Source organism: Plectrocnemia conspersa, unplaced genomic scaffold (genome assembly GCF_051122295.1).
Source record: "Plectrocnemia conspersa isolate PC_06_02 unplaced genomic scaffold, ASM5112229v1 ptg000008l, whole genome shotgun sequence".
In the NCBI taxonomy this organism is placed as follows: domain Eukaryota; kingdom Metazoa; phylum Arthropoda; class Insecta; order Trichoptera; family Polycentropodidae; genus Plectrocnemia; species Plectrocnemia conspersa.
This window is the reverse complement of record NW_028277172.1, coordinates 19,256,196-19,276,550: the sequence shown is the minus strand read 5'-3', so window position 1 is coordinate 19,276,550 and position 20,355 is coordinate 19,256,196. Positions and strand designations below refer to the sequence as shown.

At 30.6% G+C, this 20,355-nt stretch overlaps 1 protein-coding gene across 7 annotated transcripts in view; it reads left to right on the top strand.

Moving 5' to 3' along the window:
• The window catches only part of LOC148233279 (neuroligin-4, Y-linked-like), a 97,149-nt gene extending 77,370 nt beyond the window's left edge, over window positions 1-19,779 (top strand). For 6 of the 7 annotated variants that reach the window (XM_088189693.1, XM_088189696.1, XM_088189697.1 and 3 more), the window contains exons 8-13: window positions 4,494-4,661; window positions 4,795-4,984; window positions 7,422-7,573; window positions 14,708-14,823; window positions 16,766-16,924; window positions 17,013-19,779. In XM_088189693.1, the coding sequence (XP_088045819.1) occupies window positions 4,494-4,661; window positions 4,795-4,984; window positions 7,422-7,573; window positions 14,708-14,823; window positions 16,766-16,924; window positions 17,013-19,777 (3,550 nt within the window). In that variant the 3' untranslated portion in view covers window positions 19,778-19,779. Of the gene's footprint in view, window positions 1-4,493; window positions 4,662-4,794; window positions 4,985-7,421; window positions 7,574-12,415; window positions 13,692-14,707; window positions 14,824-16,765; window positions 16,925-17,012 lie in introns of those variants that run through there. The other variant, XM_088189699.1, reaches the window with a different exon arrangement.
• The last annotated feature ends 576 nt before the right edge of the window (window positions 19,780-20,355 follow it).

Sequence of the window (20,355 nt, the reverse complement as noted above, 5' to 3'; positions counted from 1 at the left end):
CGCTTACTAAAAATTATTTGTTGTGAAAATAATAAAGTTTAATATTTTTTTTATATAAACGTTTATTACAAAATTAAAAACACAAGAAAATACCTATATTAAAATCAAGTACGATTTATACAATAGTTCAGCACAAAATAATAAAAACAATTAGAGGCAAAGATTGTCTATGAGTTGTTAAAAAATATAACTGTATATTTTTTTCTGGGCTATTTTAATTTCTGCAACTATATTGCAATTGTTTTAAATTAAATTGATGAGATCTTTGAATAATGAATTATTATATATGTATAGTAAATATGCATTTTTTTTAGTAAAGTTTCACTTTTACTAGTATTTATATAGTTTTACTCATTCAGCCAGCTTAAATTTATCTAACAATAGATTTAGAATTTCACTGGTCAATATTAGTAAAACTGTATTTATTTATTGCGTAGATTATTTTCCATGTACACTATTATACTCGTATATTAAAAAAAAATACTTATTTTTATACATTATTTTAATACACAGAAAATTTAAATAAATTAATAATTGTATTCTTTTAACCTTGCCAGGACAGCATAAATTGCGCCAGAGGTGAAATTTTAGCGTCATGTCCATATCCTATTTTTCTTAAAATTGCTTTTAAGTGGCACACATTTTTTATGCTTGTTCGTAAGAACAAAATTTAATTAATTAGTGATTATTAAGTTAAAACGGATCGATTTATAAATTGTTTTTAACTTAACAAGGCGATTAAAATAATATGTAGTAAACTTTAATATACTCTCCTTGAAACTTATACATATTTTTAGCAGTGAAAAAAATATAAATTAAAATAATGCATTTAGATCAATTTATGTTGCTATAGGTTTTTAAGTAAGTTAATATAAAACAGATATTTAAGCTAATTAAAGTGGAAGTCTAAAAGCTTATGTGTTTTATTCTTTTATTAATACTAATAATGGTGTTTATATATTTCCTCAAGTAAAATTTATGTTCCCTCTAATTTCTTTTAAATTACAAAATGTTAATTGATTATTGGAATCATTTTAAACAGCAAAAGTAAATTATATATTCGTAAAAAATATAACCTCTACTACAATGTAATTATTCCCTAATCTGTCACAATGACGTGAAAGCCTACTGATGTAAATTGTCTATTATCTGATGTCTAGTAATATATAGCGGTTCGAATCACTAGTGCAAAATTAGTATTATGTACCATATATACACTATATTATTATGTATTAAATGTGGGATACGTTATTATAGCTTTCAACGATGGTTGCAAACCGTGTGTGTATTAAGGCTGAATTGAATTTCCTCATAATGCTAGTATTAATCTGGATCTAATTTCATGTTCGAACAAATAGCGAATCGTAACGGCGGCCAACGGCGCTCGTTATACGACTAAATCGTTAACATAAACAAGATAGTGTGTCTTTGTTTTGCTCTCTTATCTTTTATATCTCTGTTAAGTCTAGACAGGAAATCATTCACATATATTAGAAGACCCAAATATAATAATTTATGAAAATAAATATAATATATATTTTAACATCTGAAATGTTTCAAAATGTGTGTTGAATAAAAATTTAGCGTGAATATCCGAATAATGTTCCTTTCAGAAATAATTTAAACTTGGCTCTTGCGTTTGTAGAAAAAATGGATTACATTTGTTAAATTAGGAGATTTTACTGAAAATCAGGCGTGACACCAAAATAAAATGTTTTGATTTTTAATTTATTTTAATAAATTTACATATATTATACTACACTAAAATAAAATATTAAAAAACAATAAATTGTTATTAATAGAACAGTGTGTATTTTTCCTTAATGCTAACACATGGTTTTCAAATTTTGGAAAGCAATGTTTATACAGACATTGTATATTATTTGAAAATTTGTAGAATTTTATTCGAAGAGAAAAATATAGCATTTGTATTTTATTAATATATAATAAAATGTACAAAAATATAGTAGAATATTGTAAGGCTTGCTAATTTAATTGTATAAACAAGTTATGAGATTTTAAATTCTCTTATGCGCCACCACCCACACAAAAATTTTGCTTGGGGCGGAGCACCACCTAACTTTTTACATATTTCTAGCTTTGAAAGCACTGGTCGATATTTTTTTATAGTGCCTTTATGTTTAACTGACATATTAGTTTACTTTTTAAGTCATACATATTAGGTTTAAAAATAATTTTAATAATTAAACACTTCAGTATATAGACATTGTATTGTATAAAAACACCAATTAAAGCTTAAAAACTACAATAAGTTTGAGAACTTTTGTTAAGTCAAGGTGGGTTTGGTAAATTATTTTTTCTGTGGCTTAGGTTTAACACGCAAAAAGACTTTTTGCCACTGTTACATTGAATGTGTATTAGTAAGTGAAGTTATATTTTCACTAGTATAAATATAATTTTACATGTCAAAGAAATATATATATCTAGCAATGAAAATGTATTTCAATATGATTTTACTGAAATAGCAGTGAAAATATTTGTTTACTGGTAATACACATTCACTGTAACATGTTCAACTTAATATAAGCAAATAACAGATTAACAGTATATCTTCAAAAATTGTGCAAAATAAGGTTTAAGTTTTGGCCGCTTTTTGTATTGATTTTTTAAACGGCTGCCGTAGCATCAATAAACTTCGGTTTACGAATTATTTTTCTCGGAAAGTGAAGGGCATTTTTTTGTTAACGGTTCACAAACCATATACCTGCTTTTAATGTATAACGAAGTTATTTTACAATGAATCATTAGCACAAAAAAACACCTGCATTCCGAGAAAAATAATCCGTGATTCGAGGCTAGCTAATGAATGTTGCGATAATCTTTAAATAAATGTATATATATTTATATGTATATATACATATATATTATACATACATTTATAAAAAGGACTTGGAATATCATATGCTTGTATAATAGTTTATATTTTATTTTTAAAGCATCCATGGTTATAGGATATTGCAAATAAAATTATTTTTTAGTAATATACATTATTAGCTAAATGATTTTTTTAAGTGATATCTAAAAACTGTTACAACTGTTGCAACATAAATATTATTTTTTGTAAATATAATAATTCCTAATGTATTTTTATATCGTATTGTTTGAACCAATGCCATAACTGATCTAAAGATTTATTCCTCATATTTATTATTAGACAATAGCCATTCAATTTATTTTGCTCATTTAAAATATCTACTTTCATACAATTTTGTTCACAAAAACAGCAGTTATTTTTATTTGTGAAGTCTTTTTATACAATTTGCTTTGAAGCGCATATCTGAATGATCGTCTTGAGTAGCTACTCAAAATTACAAAATTGCCAATATAATTTAATTTCCGCCATAAGAAATAAATACATCTGCGAGTCGTCGAGTATTGTGTAAATAAATTGAATTCGCGATTTATTTATTTTTTGTACCCACCTAAATTTATATAATAAATCACACAGAAGAGCCTTATGAAAATCGCTCCCACGGGGCCTACGTGCGCTTTTCCGCACGAGGAAAAAATAAATATTGGTTTAATCGCGAAACTCCCGATTGATTAATGGAATCGTTCAATTAAATATTCAATTTGTTACAACAACACATAGCTGACCCAAACAATTGCTAAACACTTGAGTCTATCTCTTTCTCTCCCTCGTTTAAAAAAAGACTTTAACTGACTTTGCTTATTTTATATGAGTTCCGAATGAGTTACCCATACATATGTCATTCGTATATGTTTAAAGTACGTATTTAAATTTTTAACTGAGTGCTTTCAAATGATAAGAGCGTATTTTTCGGTATAATGCTGAACTTTAATATCAGTTTGTCAGTATTTTTTTTTTTTTTTTTTTTGTAAACAGTTATCAAAGATTACTTAATAGTGTTTTTAAGTAAGAGTAAAAGGCAGACTAAATAGTACTTTATATTTTTTGCATAAACAAACTAATCCAAATATTTTTTTCAATAGCCAATTATTTATAAGTAATTATATCGCCTCTCAAAATCAGCATAAGTCTATTTGATTTTCGTGTTTTGAGATGTTGATTGTGTCTCTCGTCTCGAATCGTCTTTGGTGAATCACAGATGCAGATGTTGGTGGACCAATTGCATCACTTGTTGATTCCACCAGCGAAATATGTTGAAGTGAAACTGCATAGAAAAACTTTCGAATATCGTTTTACAAGTGTTGGATGATAATATTATAGTATTTTCAGCAGGATACACGCATTATCTATCGTGTATACTTATGCACAAAAGATGATTTTTTGTGCTTACAAATCGTTAACGCCTTAAAACGGATGTGTTACTCAGGTGGTTACCTAAAATAAATATTCTTTAAATACTAGAATATAGTTTAAAACAGCTCAACATTAATTATCTCATAAATTATTTGGATTTTTAGGTTTAAATATATAGAAAAAATACCATTTTGTATTTTATTTAAAACTTAGTGTCTTATATGTATTTATGTTTATATTATTCCAGATATGATCTTCTGTACGGTTGTACTGAAATGGAGAGTTACCATTTATTGGGAGCTGTGGCTCTTGCTTATGGAATGCTGGAAAGTGAGAGAAATGCCTTATTAAGATTATACACTCAGGCCAAGTTCGAATACGAGCCAGACATAGCTTTAGCTGAAACGTTAAAAGAGTGAGTTTGTTTACAATTTATCACCACATTACGATAAACTAAATTAATATAAATCAGATCAAAGATTTGCGAATGGGTTGCAATGAGATTTTTTTTTCACATTGAAATATATATTTGAATTATTTATTTACAGATATACCACTTTTGAAAGAGATATGGGAAGATCAGCAGCTGATACACATAGAGACAATATTTTAGATATTTTGAGCGATGCTCAGATCGTGGCTCCTTTGGTGCAGACTGCAAATTTTCACTCAAAAGCGAATCCAAAGTCGTATTTTTATGTGTTTGGCCACAACTCACTGGCTGGAGAATATGCAGCTGTAAGTAACCAATCTGATTGATTTATTAACTTTATTAAGTATTTTTTTTATTTGATGCAATAAAACAATGTGGTAAGATGACCATCGAAACCACATGCAAAATAGTGAGGGTAGAATAAAAAGGATAAATAGCACCGGACGGATGGCAAGAAGGTGCGCATAATAAAGGAGAACGAAAATTTATGGAGAGACCATTATCTAGAATTTTACGAGAGTAGAATAGCATACGGGATAATGACGGCGACAATCTCACGGCGAAATTCACACCGTCTGAACAAAACTGCCGATTTATTCCGAAGTTTCGTAAACGTATAACCAAAGAGTCAATACGTACAGAAAATGGGTCGTAAACAAACTGGTGTTATTATAACATGTCTTTTATACTCCGAGATATAAAAAGTGGCTTACACAAAGCATTTTGTCAAAGAAAAAAAAAGCTTTTCTTTGAGGGTTTTGAGCTGTCTGCTCTTTGATGCCATAAAGTGGGAGTATTGAACTTTAAACGGCCTGTTATCTTGGTGTGTTGGTTTGCTGATGTGTTTTGTGTAAATAAGAAAATACAGCTCGCAGACAGGTTGCACTTAGTATGCTTTCGTTACTAAACACGTATTAAGAAAAGTTTTACAAAGTAAAAGTTTTAAACATTAACAGTGCTACTACTGATAAATTTAGTAAAATTAATATAAATGGATTCGAAATTCATCATATTAATAATAATTCATAAATAAAAAAATTTATTTAATAAATTATATATTATTATTAATAATATTAATACAACCCAGTATCGAGCTGTGTATATTCTATTATATTTTTCACTTCGCGAAAATACGTAAGCACCACATAAAACGAACTCGAATCGCTATACCATGGAAAAAACAACGTTTTTCAATAAAATGTATTAAAAATACATGTAGTAACGTACACCCTCTGGTGCTGAGCCTTTCCCACCCTTAAAAGAAAGTTTTCGCAAAGTTTGAAACGAAAAACGAAGCCCTCCACGCCTGAATGTGTTTCGATGTTTTGGTTCTGTGAACTTGCTTATATAAAATAAGACCAACGCTAAGAGAAATCTCTTTGATGTGATCGTGTCTAGTGTTCAAAATAAATAAAAAAATATGTGTTAATTTACTTATATATTAAATTATGCCTCAAAGCAAATTTAAATAGTTTTCGTAATATGTTCTCTGTACCTGACATAATATAATAACTTTATCTCAACAAATTTAATTACTTTCTATACTAAACATTTAAAAGTTTGTTTGTGTGAATACAAAGCTATAGTAGTATGAACATTTTTTAGAAACTAGTATGTTTTAATGTGCTTGAATAAGTATTTCAATTCAAATAAACAATTAAACTATTGATAACAGACTTTTTACGCCAATTTTTAATACCACTAGATGCAAAGTTCATTTATTTATCATTATATTAAACGAGAGAGGGAAGAACAGCAACTTATATTTAAAGTAAGGGTACATCGACTATCTAATATTTTTTAACCAGTGGTCCATAGATTTTATAGTGATCTGCGAATATTTAGCTTTCTGTTAAAAATATTATGCTAAAATTTCCAAGAAATTCTTTAAAACCCGTGCAAATGGCTGATCCCTTAATTTTTTTCATATCGTCTTGCTTTATTTCGAAAAAAAATTTTGTGATATTGTAGTGAGAACTATAAACCCTACAAAATGTAAATCAAGAAATAAAAATAGAAAAACATTATACCTACTATTCCTTAACAACAGTACTAGTCAAGAGATAATAGTCCAAAATTTGCATACAAAACGGACATGTTTAGTCTTACTAATGAGCTTAATACTTATTTTTAAGGATTTTCTATAAATATATTTACATTGAGAAATAAGATGAATGCGTTTAAAAAATCTGGCTTTTTAATAGCTTCTAAACGTAAACATATTATTTAACACTTAAGGGCCTTAATTTAAAACTTTTCTCTTCACATCAACCAACATTTAAAATTTTAAGGTCAATTTCGGAGACGACTAGATTCTTAACACGCAGATAAATAAATGAGAAATTTTCGTATATATAACAATAATTTAACTACGTTACTCAAAATAATAAATTATTACTTATAAACTTCGATTTATATATAAATAATTACCCTGATACTAAAAGTAGGGTAATGACAATGTTGATAACACCAGGAGAATTTGGTAAAATCGTATCTCGAATTTTATTAAAAAGAAGTAACGATGATAATTGAAGTAATTCAACGTCATTACATATAAGAAAAAATGTTTTTGTGTGCGTTTAAAGATACATAATAGAGAATGCACTGATTTTATTGGTTATTATGGTGAAACATAAATCAAGAACTACTAGAAATCTTCATATTTTTTTGTATATATTCTTATGTGAAAAATTGTTTGCTACGCATGTTTTAAATATAATTTATATTATTTATCATTTTCAGTTGAGTAAGAGCGTACATGGAGAAGAATTAGCGTACATGTTTGGAGTTCCTCTGGGAGCCAACAAAAATCACTTCCGAGAAGAGTATAGTCCTCAAGAAAGACTATTGAGCGAAGCTGTAATGACATATTGGACGAATTTCGCTAAAACTGGGTAAATACTATATAATATATTTTTTGTATTGTCTTTGTATTTGACGAAGGTCAAAACAAATATTGCTTGCTTTTTCACTTGTACATATGTATGTACATATTACGTATCACGTATAAATACAAAAAATCTGTTGTGTTATTATGTGATAGCAATTTATTTACAAATACGTGTTTTTATATATTAAAACAATATTATATTTGTATAAAATGTGGTCGGAGAAAAGCCATAAAATTTTTACATGCTTTCGTAAAAATAATAAATATTAAATATAATTAATAGCAACCCCATTTATATATTGTGTGGTTTTACGGCCACTGTAATACAACAGCCATTTTACAAATATTGTACAAACTTTTAAAACAAATTTTTGCACTTACAAAATTTAAGCTAAAGTAAGTTTAATTATTTATCATCGACGCGAATCGGAAATTTGTATTATTGTATAGATTATAGTAAATGTGTATTTCTTAGCGAAGTTATATTTTTACTAGTGTAAATATGATTTAACTTTTCTCATATAGTGCAGTAGTGTTTCAACATTTATTAATGCCTAGTATAATAAAACATTCAAGTCTGTAGTTATGAAAGATTAAGTAGAAATTTAATTGTTTATTATACTGCATGTTTGTCGATTTTTTGCGTTATTTCTTAACTATTTGCATTCGCTAAAATTCATTAACTTCACAAATACAAACCAGTCGTACTTCAAAGGGTCGTTTGAGCAAAAATTAACTTAAATTCTCAATCGAAATCACAGCGGCCAAGTGAAATCAGGCAATCGTATGCAAACGTATTCTGAGTATAAGCTGTTTCCGTCAAAGGATTAAATTCTCTGTTAAATGAAGCATTTATATACCGCTTATTAGTGCGGATTTAACAAACTTCGTCAATTAGCAACTTATATGTTCGCCGGCACAGAACCACAGCCGGCGATATCCATTTATTGGTTCATAATTGCCTGATTAATGCTGTCCGTTGTTGCCTTTAGTTTGTTTGTCCTATTACAAAAATAAACATATGGAGTTTGATTGGAACGGAGATACTACTATTGTTTGAAGCAAGCAAAATTTGTGGTTTAAAGCTATTGTTTGCTAGCAAGTTTAGGCGAGAGTTTGTATGATGTATGCTTAATATTAAATGATATTTAAACTACCATATTTCTTGTCGTGCTAAATTTTTGCTTGTAATTATTTTTACATAATATTATTAAAGCGAATTTATAATAAAATAAAAAATGTGATAAATACGACATTAAAATTGCAATAAAAATAATACAAAAACGTTATCAATTTGATTTTTACTGAAATCATTGGAAAATATTTTTTGTTTGTAAGCTATAAAAAAAATGTTTATAAGATCGCTTAATTTTAATTATTTAAAATAAATACAAGTTTTTGAGCTTCTTTTGTGGTGAATTATGGATATAAGCAAATGAAACTTAAGACCTAATATATGTATATAAAAAATAAAAATTGTTAATTTAGCAAAAAAAAGAGCCGTACGCGCATACTCCTAGAGCCGAATGCGGCTCGCGAGCCGCGGTTTGCTCTATAAAATTTAATATTTTTTCTAACCAGTATATTTTTACAATAATATAATTGTTTGATTAGTAAATATCAAATTTTGCATAAAATGGTTTGTTGTGCGAGTAGAAATTGCTTTAATCAAACATATGTATATTAATATTCTGAATGGTTATAAGTATCGAAATAATTTAAATTTTTAATAATAAAACATGAATGATTTCATTTTTATTCGGGGTGCAATCTCAATTTTTATCTAAGAACGCAAAACGAATAGCTTAAAAAATCACACTTGTTTTAGTAAATGGGTTGAAGAAAACAATATATTTATTAAAGAGTAATGCCAGTTTCAGAACGTTTAAATTACTAAATTGCCAAAATAATTAGCGAAAATGAAACTACCGCTTATCGAGTTTATCAAAATTGTATTTATCAATGTAATCACAGCAGTAACCAAAGTCACGCTCACTTTTAAGTTATTGTAGATTGCTCAATTAGGTGTATACACCCATACCTCGCTATACGGCCGCTCTTTATACGGCCTTTCGCTATAACGGCCCTCTTCAATTAAGGCACGTTTTCGATTTACGGCCTAAAATGTTTCGCTGTAATGGCAAAAAAACTTTTTTTCGATGTCGATTTTTAAAAAAATTTAAAAATAGATTTAATTTGCATAATTTTAAAATGAAAGGTGAAGCAGCTAGCGCCGATGAGGCCGCATCTAAGGAATATCCCAACATATTAAAGGGAATTATTGAAAGAGGTGGTCATAAACCTGAACAAGTGTTTAACGTAGACGAAACAGGGCTTTATTGGAAACGAATGTCTGATTGCACGTACATTTCAAAAACCGAAAAATCTGCGCCTGGTTATAAGGTGTCTAAAGAACGATTAACTTTGCTACTTGGTGCAAATGCCGCGGGTGATTTTAAGCTAAAACCACTTTTAATATATTTGTCCGAAAATCCAAGGCCTCTTAAAGGACTAAATAAAAATCAATTACCCGTCATATGGAGATCCAACAAGAAAGCTTGGATAACTAAAGCTACTTTAGAGGATTGGTTCAAAAATCACTTTTGCACAGAAGTGAAAAAATATTTGCGAGACAATAACTTAAGCAACTAGGCTTTGCTAATTTTGGATAATGCACCAGGGCATCCTACTAATTCATCCGAACTATCTGAAAATGTCATGATTGAGTACCTTCCGAAAAATACAACAGCTCTGATTCAACCAATGGATCAGGGTGCAATAGCCACTTTTAAGGCATATTACCTACGCCGAACTTTCCGACAACTTATAAGGGAAACCGATAGTAAATCTTCAATTAAAACATTTTGGAATAACTATAACATCAAGAATGCTGTTGACAGCATCAGTGAATCATGGAAGGAATTAAAATTAACAACAATGAACCATGTTTGGAAAAAAATATGGCCAGAATGTATAAAAAGTACTGATGCAGAAGTTAATTGCCTTCCTGAAATTAGGCAAAACATTTTGGATCTAGCACATGATCTCGGCTTTGAAGGTTTGAACGAACGTGATGTGCTTGATCTACTTGAAGCTGATAGGGAACCCTTTTCATATAAGGAACTCATTCAGTTGCAAGCAGAACCAGCATTTGATGAAGAGACAGAGCCTGTTGTATTCAAACAGCTAACATCAAAAAAATTGTCAAAAGCTTTTTCCTATTTCGAACAAGGAATAAACATCTTCCTTGAAAACGATCCTGACGTCGAACGTAGCGCTAAAGTTTCTCGAGGAATTAACTCAGCCGTTAGCTGTTATTAATCACTGAAGAACGAAAGAGACAAAAAGGCAAGACAAACAACGTTGAACAATTTGTTTAAGCCAGGCCCATCCTTACCAGCGAAAAATGAGAACGACAGTGATCTGCAGGTTACCATTTCTTCATCGTCTTCAGATTAGAGCTATTTAAAAAAAATTATGTATGTATTCATACACATATTTTATGTAACATGAAGTTGCTTCATTTTTGTTTATGAATTATTGTTGGTTTTTGGAGTCTGTTATTATTTTATGTACAAATGTATGTACTTGTTATGTATGTATTTTTGATTTAAATGAAATAAAAAGATAAAATGCATTTTAAATGATAAACCATGTTACATATTTAACAAATTTGGAACCGATCCCATTGAATTTGTATGAATTTGTATTAGAATAATTGATTCGTTATACGGCTTTTCGCTTTGCGGCCAAGTTTCGTAAAACTTATCTAGGCCGTAAAGCGAGGTATGGGTGTACTGCTAAGATATTTAGATACGCTTAAACGATTTAAAATGGCACATATAAAATAAAAAAATAAATGCTTTGCCTTTTAGGGTTATTTTTTTTAATAAATATATATACCCAATTTGTACATTATTTACACACCAGCAATTAAGTCACACTCACACACAAGGTAAATGCTGTTAAGAAATTAGATATGCCTAAATGATTAAATTTCTCGTTTTAATCCGAAATCGATTTTATACTATTATATATAAAATCTAAAATAAATTTGTTATTATAAAAATTAAAAAATATACACAAAAATATTTTTATTATGTATTAAATACGTGACATTATAAAATACAACGCACTAGATTTTAAGCAAAATATTATACCGATAAATTTGCTGAAAGTTATTCTAAAGCGTTAAATATTGAAATTCTTCCTTGTTCGGCTACTCAATGTCCTTTACTTAATTAAATAAAGTTGAAATTAAACGCCGTCCTTAAATTAATTATTTTAATTAAAATTTACCAAATCTTAATTAAGTCTCCATTATGCAAAGTATATAAAAACAAAAATGCAATAAAAAAAGGTCGCTACTACTACCGAGACTATAATAATTAGTTTATTTATAAAAAAGGAGTAAATTAAATAAATTTCTTAAATTTTATTGTACTTGTGACTATATTATAATAAAACAAATACTTGCTTTAAAAGTTAAGATTTATAAATCGGTAATACATGTTTTGAAAATTGATGTAGAATCCAGTGATTTTTAAATATTTACCTACCTATTTTTATAGTTAATTAGTATATAAAATAGTGTTCTTCATTACGTTGAATTATTTATTTATTTTTCAGAAATAATACAGAGTGAAATGGTTAAGTTTGTTGACATTTAATGTATAACAGATTCAATATTTGATTGCTTTCAGAATATTTTAATCAATAATGGTGATAGTTGTAGAGCTGATGTGTTCCGATTCCATTTTGTCCGTGAGAGTTACGTCCCGAATGGTCATGGGAGTATCCATTGTATCCATTTGAGTAACCATTGTGTCCATTTGTGTTGATGTAGACTGGCACATGCTTCACTACTACGTATGGTTGTGGTACAGGCACTGGGTACGGCTTAGCCACTTCGACTGGATACGGTTTTGGCACTGGTACTTCAATCCTTTGAATGACTGGTACTCTGACTGCCACCTTAACTGGATAAGGTACTGGCCTGTCTACATTGACTGGAACTGGCCTCTCGACGGTGACTGGGTATGGTTTTGGGATATGGACTGGATATGGCCTATCGACTGGTACATTTACCGGAAACGGAACTTTCCTCTCCACTGTGACTGGATACGGTTGTGGAATTGCGATGGTTTTGGTGATGACTTGAGGTTCGTAATTGTATGTGTTGTAGCCATGTCCGTGAGAATAGCCATATCCCAAGTCTAGTAATCCTCGTTTGGTTTGTTGCTTGTCTTTTAATTGATCCTCTGCTGTGACAGCCAAGACCAACAAAGCCACAAAAATGAAGCTTATCTGAATTTTAATACATGTAATGAATACAATTTATATGTGTATATATGATTTGTTTTACCATTGTCTTCATGATGATCTCAATGCCCAGTCTGCTACTTGAAGCCACTGAAGCAACTGATGCTCCACTAAATGCTCACCTCCATTTTTATACGTTTGATTTTGAATAAGCACTTTCAAAAATTCACCTTGGTTTGTTACGTTAAATGAAAATTATGAATTATGCTTGCGCTGAAAAGATTGTAGATAATTGGCATTGTATCAATTAAAAAGCATCTAAAATTGCAAATCACCGACTGAAACATTGTAATGATAATACATTTGAAAGCAAACTGTATAATTATTTTATAAAATCAAGAAATTGAGCCGTGAATTTTTGATGAACCGTATTTTGCAATGCAGACAAATTACATAAAATATTTTTCAGGTGTGCTATGCATATTTGACTAATAATATATTTTATATATTACTTTTCATTATTAAGCAGCCTAATACAGCTAATATCATTCTTTTAATAATTGTAATGTATTCGTTATAGTAACTTAGTTTGACGCAAAAACATTGTGTTATTTCGAGCAGTTTGATAATGTATTGAACTAACAATTATTTTTTATTGAGAAATCTTTGTCGACCGTTGTTTTTAAAGATACATCTTAACGCATATTGATTATTGTATAATTCATTATTGGTACTTTTTTATGTTAACAACCTTCCAATAAAGTTTAAGCTTCATTGGGAGTTCATACCAAAATTTACATTGAAAAAAAATTAAAAGTTTTATGATTTCAATAGAGATATTGAAATTTGTAATTTAAAAATTAGGAAAAAATATTTCAATAAAAAATATTAAATTACTGGATAAAAACAAGCAAAGTATCTAGGATTTTTTGCGCTCAGGTACAATACCCGTGCACCAATGCTTTGCTGGCAAATCTTAGCCATAAACATGCGGTGTATATAATTAAATAATAATATTTTATACAAGATTCATATAATATATTTTCTTTATTCGTTTTTTATTGAGATAAGTTACTGTTATAGGTAAAAGTACATATGAAAAAAATATTTTATGTGTTTTCCTTCATGAAGAACGTGTTGTCGATAACAACGGCCATTGCGCGAGTTACGCCTTGCTGAGCCACTCTCAACTGGGAAACTTTTTTTTCCTCCTCTAATTTATATCCGCTTCACTTCTATTTATGGTGCCATTTTCTCCTCTTGTTTGTGTTCCCCGTCTTGAAGGTTGACATGTGTTTCAGCGCTCGGCGTTAAATTATGTTTGGCCAAATGGCCCTTTTTCGAGCGAAATTCCTGTTTTGGTCGGCGCGACCCTTCATAATTTATTGCGTGTGCAACCTATATACGCGGCTTACCCATTACGAGTCAAAAAACCAATTGTTTGATATATCGACTACCAATATACCACGTAATAATGGGATTGAATCATTACATCTCTTAATATGAACATCAAAAATATTTATTCTACCTAAAAAAACACACTCCTAAAAGGGTTAATCCAATATTCTGGTAATTCAGTGCGTTTTGAATTATTCTAATTTATCGGCCAACTTTTACCTAGCCGCATGATGGACGGCAAATCAATGGTCCCAGAATGTCAGGACCCCAAATTTAAACTTGTGCCCTAGGAAGTGAATGCCGGGAACGACCGCTCGAAACTTTATCACTCGCCCTCAGATCTAGGGTCAGATGTGCGGTTTACTTTTGTTTAATCAAATGAAGTCGTATTTATATAATTTACTACTTAATTACAAGTATCAATTGCACACTTTTATTCATTATAAATTTTAATAAATGTGACATTATTGTGTTTCAGAAATCCAAATGTTCCGAGGAAGAGGTTTTATTTAAATATGAGCAAAATGGATTGGGAAAGGTATGGATTAGATTGGCCGCAGTACAACCACACGAGTCAATCTTATATATACTTAGGTATGTAAACATTTTTTAAATAATTCGTAATAAATGTATGTGTCGGTGTTTGCGCTAGTAGAAAAAAATCATTCAAGACAAACTATATTATTGTTCAGAGATAAATCAAAGTTTGCATTATTTTAAAAAAAAAAAATGCTCTTTACCGCAACAACATATTTTTTATGCAACATTATATAATTATGTAGCTCTAATATACCAATTTTTTATAAATTAATATTCTTAAGATTTCTTCAGACTAATAGTTAGTAAAACGTGGTTCACAAGATCTTTAAAGTATTGTTTCTATTCTTTCAAATTTAAAAATATGTTCACAATTTTTTTTTAATTTTTAACTTAGACAATTAATAAAATTATCATCTCGGCTTAATTGCTGTAATTTTGTTTAAATATTACAGTAAAATAAAATGAATTTTTAGTAATACAGATTTTTTAGACTTACGTATTATTAAAAAGTGTTGTATGGTTTTTATTTTTATTAAATTCAAAATAAATCTATACAAACATTTTTTTTTTTAATTTTTATGGAGATTATGATTTAAATCAGCGTTTCTTAACCTTTTTGGCTCGCGTACCCCTTGGTAGTACATCACGCTTAATTGTACCACTTCGTAAAAATTATTGTATTTCGAGAAATTTGTTATTCTATTTGCATTATAAATTTTATAGGGTGACTAAATATCCCAGAACTCAATTTACTTAAGTTTAAAAAAAATACCAAAGGTTTTATTTTTTCTGATAAAAATGAGACGTTTGAACTTTACATATCATAATGTTTTTTTTTAAATAAAAAGGGCCGAAGCTCATTTCTTGTCGAAATTCAAAACCAGGACATTTAAAGAAGTATTTTTTTAACAACTAATTTTAATTAAGAAAAATTACATATAATTAAATTAAATTACTTTTTTAACAACCAATTTTTATTAAAAAAAATTATATAGAATTAAATTAAATTACTTGTATAAGAAAAATTAAATGCTCCGCAGGCAATTTTTTCCAATTTTCTATTTAATATCTAAAATAATAGTTATAAAAGTGTTGCTTAAGATTATAATACATTGTTATCAAGTTCTAAGTTTAATTTTTATACAAATTTTACGAAAATATAAGCACAATAATATAAGCAAAATAAATTTAATAAGATCCTTGTGCTTGTTTCAAAGAACATACTTTTTTTAAATTTGATTCAAAAGATGTGAGATATACCCTTAAATCTACACCTGCGTCCAATTTGTTTCGATACTTATTTTTAAAAAAACATTTGAAGAAAAAGCTCTTTCTAATAATTCCGTAATAAGAATTTGAGAGCTTTTTCAGGAAGTTCATCATATTCTTTATCGATGTTTAACAAAAATTAATTAGATTGTTTCGTTCGAATTTTATTTGTATAGTTTTGTCACTTGATAAGTCGATTCAATTTTAATTATCTTTTATTGATAGCGATGAAGCTTTTTCTAAATTTTATGCAAAAAAGGGGTTTGAAATCCAATTATTATCTTTGTTTTCGGGTTTTGGAAAATACTCCATAAAATATGATTTTATTCCTGTTTAATAAACTATTTTATGTTTTCGTAAATCTTAAGACAAGCTAACCTTATTTTCAACCAAAAAAGTATGTAGAGTTTCAAATACTTTTGATTGTTCAAATACCGGTTGATTGTTTTCGATACACTGTTTCCAAAAATCATATTTCTTAATCATACTTTCAATTTTATCATTAACATTTAAGATCGTCATCGAGTTTTTCTTAAAATTACATTTAGGAAAAATACAATAGTTTAAATGATATTTTTATGTCTGATTTTGTTTTTATTTGGTATGTCCGCCATTACTGATTATTTTTCGCGTACTACCAACTATCCACTCGCGTACCACCGGTGATTGGGAACCGCTGATTTAAATTATCAGCTCATATGTATTAATTATTTATAATATTTTTCAGGTATACCACCGCAGGTCGACTCTCACTATCGTGAAACGTACATGCGATTCTGGAACGAAAACCTTCCGAGGACATTAAATCATACGAAAAATCCTTTCGGCGATTTTGAAAGTCCCTCGCCGATCAAAACAACCCCAAAATATCACCATATAATAGAAGGTAAGCGGGTTCAAACACGTGTATTTATGTACACAGCCAAGTTTATATGTTTAATGTTTACTTGATCCGAACAAATATTGCTTTGCAGAGCCACCGGAATGGGTCAACCCTTCGTTGCCCAAATCTCCGGTTTATCCCGTTCAGCGATTACCTGGCTTTTCGGAAAATGAAAAGTTTGGCCGTTACAACCCTTATACAAAATCGCAGCTTGATATTAAACCGACGCGCGAAGATCCTTATAAGGCCCTCAAAGAAATGGACAGGGCAAATCGCCCCACCGTGTCTGGTTTTGTGGACGGTATTAGGCGATGGAAAATGCAGAGGGAGAACCTGAATCCGATAACGATCGTCACTTCGACTGATACAATTGTGACTAAAAATAATCAAGAAGCTGAGGATGTAATTCAAACATCTGCTCTAACCATGCATTTGATTATAGCCGCCGGGGTATTGTTTTTGCTGATAAACATATGCGCGTTCGCTTTGCTTTATTACAAGAAACGAAGGCTTAAATCTAGAGAGAGGGAAATGAAGAGGATCAATACGTGCGTTAACGGAGATTTCCCCGACGGCGACGAGAATGTATACGACAAGGACATAAAAAATGAAAGCGGCGGCTGTAACATGTTTAAGGCATTGAAGAGTTCAGGGCAAAAGAGAAAGAGCGAAGATATTTACGAGCCGGTTAAGAACCATGTATACGAAGGATCAAAAACGCCCAAATCGGACGATTCGGGCGGATTCGGTCAAAGGTTTAAACTTAGGAGGCAAATGTCTTCTAGCACTTTAGACGCACATACCAAAGTCAGAGATTGGATCGCTAATGAAATAGTTCAACGTTGCTCGCCTAACTTTCTTAGAAAAGCAGATATCAAAGATGATCCTAAAATATTAACAAACGGCACGCTGATACACCTGCCTGTTAATCATAAGAATCAAATACCGTCGGAGATGCCTAAACCGAATTGTAAAATAGGATCTTTGACAGGATCGCTTAAAGCCACTACTGATTCGACTCTATCAATAGGCGCGCATGAGAAGCAAATTAAATTTAACGACAACAAAGAAATAAAAAGCGAAGTCTTCAAAGGGAAACCACAAAGCAATCAGAGCATCTCGTCTAAATCGGTTAAAAGTAAGCACAGCAACGACAAAAACGCTTCCACTGGGAGCCTCCGCAAAGGCAGTGAAAAGCCGCAAAAGGTATCAGTGGCAGTAGATGCCACCCCAGCCACTAGAAGTAATTCAGTCTTGAATCAAGAACCTATCGAACTAACTAAATCTCTGGATTATTGCTTTCACGGTGATAAAATCGAACGATGCGGCTCGCCGTTAAGGCGGTCGCAGACAATGGAGGATATTATAAAAAGGTCCGCTCGAGACTCCAAAGAGAATGTATTCAAAAGCACTGTTAACTTGAAAGTGTCTGCTCTGGACGAATCTGAAAAGCCCTCTGAAATAATAAAAATCATTCACAAGCATTCAGCGTCGGATCCAGTTAAAGATATGAACTATACACAGATGTTTCCCCATGGTATGAAACCGAAACCAGGTTCGTTCAATACGTTTAACACCATACAACCTCCTGTTGCGTTCAGAAATGATATTAACATGACGTCCAGAGACGAAATAAAACAACCTTTATTAACGCCAGCTGAAGCATTAATGACAATCAAGCGGAGAAACTATCCGAAAGTACTGCCAGATCTTCCTAAGCCAGGAGAAGTGATGCCTAGTTTAGCGCAAAAGCGACTTTCACTGCCACCACAATCGCATTTACATTTCTTACCTAATTCTATTGAAAGCTCTCCATGCAGCTCAGAAGTAAATAGTCCAACTGAGCTTAAATCTTTCATAAGAGGACCGCCATTGCCTCCACCGCGTAGTTCTTCAACTTTAGGCAGGAAGCATTCTCAAGATGATCCACACAGATATAACTCATTTGAGCGATCTCGGACCTTAGATAGACATCCAAATCATACTTATATTGAAATGCATTCGAACACATTACCTAAGAATGCTAGAATAGACGATTTTAATTATAAGCAACAACACAATAAGCCTAGAGTGAACATGATCGATATTGAAAGAAGCAATTCGTTCTCTCAAAGCGAACAGAGCGAAAGCGAGCAAGAGGATAATTACAGTAGGAGCAATTCTAATTACGAAGCGATAAGACCGCAACCAAAATTAATAATATCGGCGAATCCTACAGATGCGAAAATCAATGAAAGAAAATTAATCATAAGACCAAACATTAATAAGAATATAAACAAAACGAATATACCGAGAGTGTTAGCTAGAGATAATAGTTTCGAATGCGACGATAAAATTGATAGAAATTATCTAATGACACATTCTCCGAAACATTGCCAAGTGGAAGTGGGCACTAGTGTCGATAAAATCGAATCAAAAAATCATGCCGTCCCTGATTCTAAAGGACCTTCCACAGTCGAAGAATTGGAGAGGTTTCGCTCCACTCTAGAGAAAGGCAAAGAAATCGGCAAGATAAAATTGAACCCGTTGACGAGACAGGACGGTTCAAAGGGGCCGGATATTAGGCAGGCTAACGATACAAAAAATGCGAAGAAAACGAGCGGAAGAAAGGAAGAAAAGCCGACCAAAATACCGAAGACGCCGGTGATGGGTGCTAAACACCGCAAGGATCAAAAATCGCTAAGTCCCAAGGCCATGGGGACCAAGTCGCAATTGAAGATTGCGGGAAAAATCAGCTCGATTCCGCAGCCGGTGCCCAGTCAGATTTCGACTAATGAACTAAACGATATGGAGCATGCCTCGGAATCTTCTAATGATACTGAATGCAGCACAGAGACTGTTAAAAAAGTAAAATAAAATAGCGTTACGAATATAGTGTGTTCAATTAAATATCATAATAATAATATGAAAAGTATTAAAATAATATTAAGAGCGTCCAGTATAAAGTCACTTTAAGGGTTAAGTACAAATTAATAAAATAGTTAACATAACGTATGCACAACTGCTGTAAAGTATCTGGCCTTAATCGAAAAAAAATAGTTGCCTTCCAATTTAATCTCAAATTTGGCCCCTTGTTGTTTAAGAACGCTTCACTTAATGATACCTGTTTATTAAAACAATGTTTTGCGATTTTATGTGCGTTGAAACTACACTTAAAACTATAAAGCTAATATAAAATAGAGGGATTGTCAATCATATACATTAAATGTTATTTTATTATTTTAAAAACAATGTTTTAAGAGTGAATGCGATATTTTATCATTGCTTTAGTCTAACTAACGTTCACCTAATTTTTTTAACCATTTTTTTTATATTGAATGGAAATATTAAATGGTAATTTTTTGCTTTGCAAATTTATTAATTATGCGACTTTTTCGATTGCTTTGTATCGATTTATAGCCTGTGGGGGTATGTAAAATATTTGCAAAAATAAG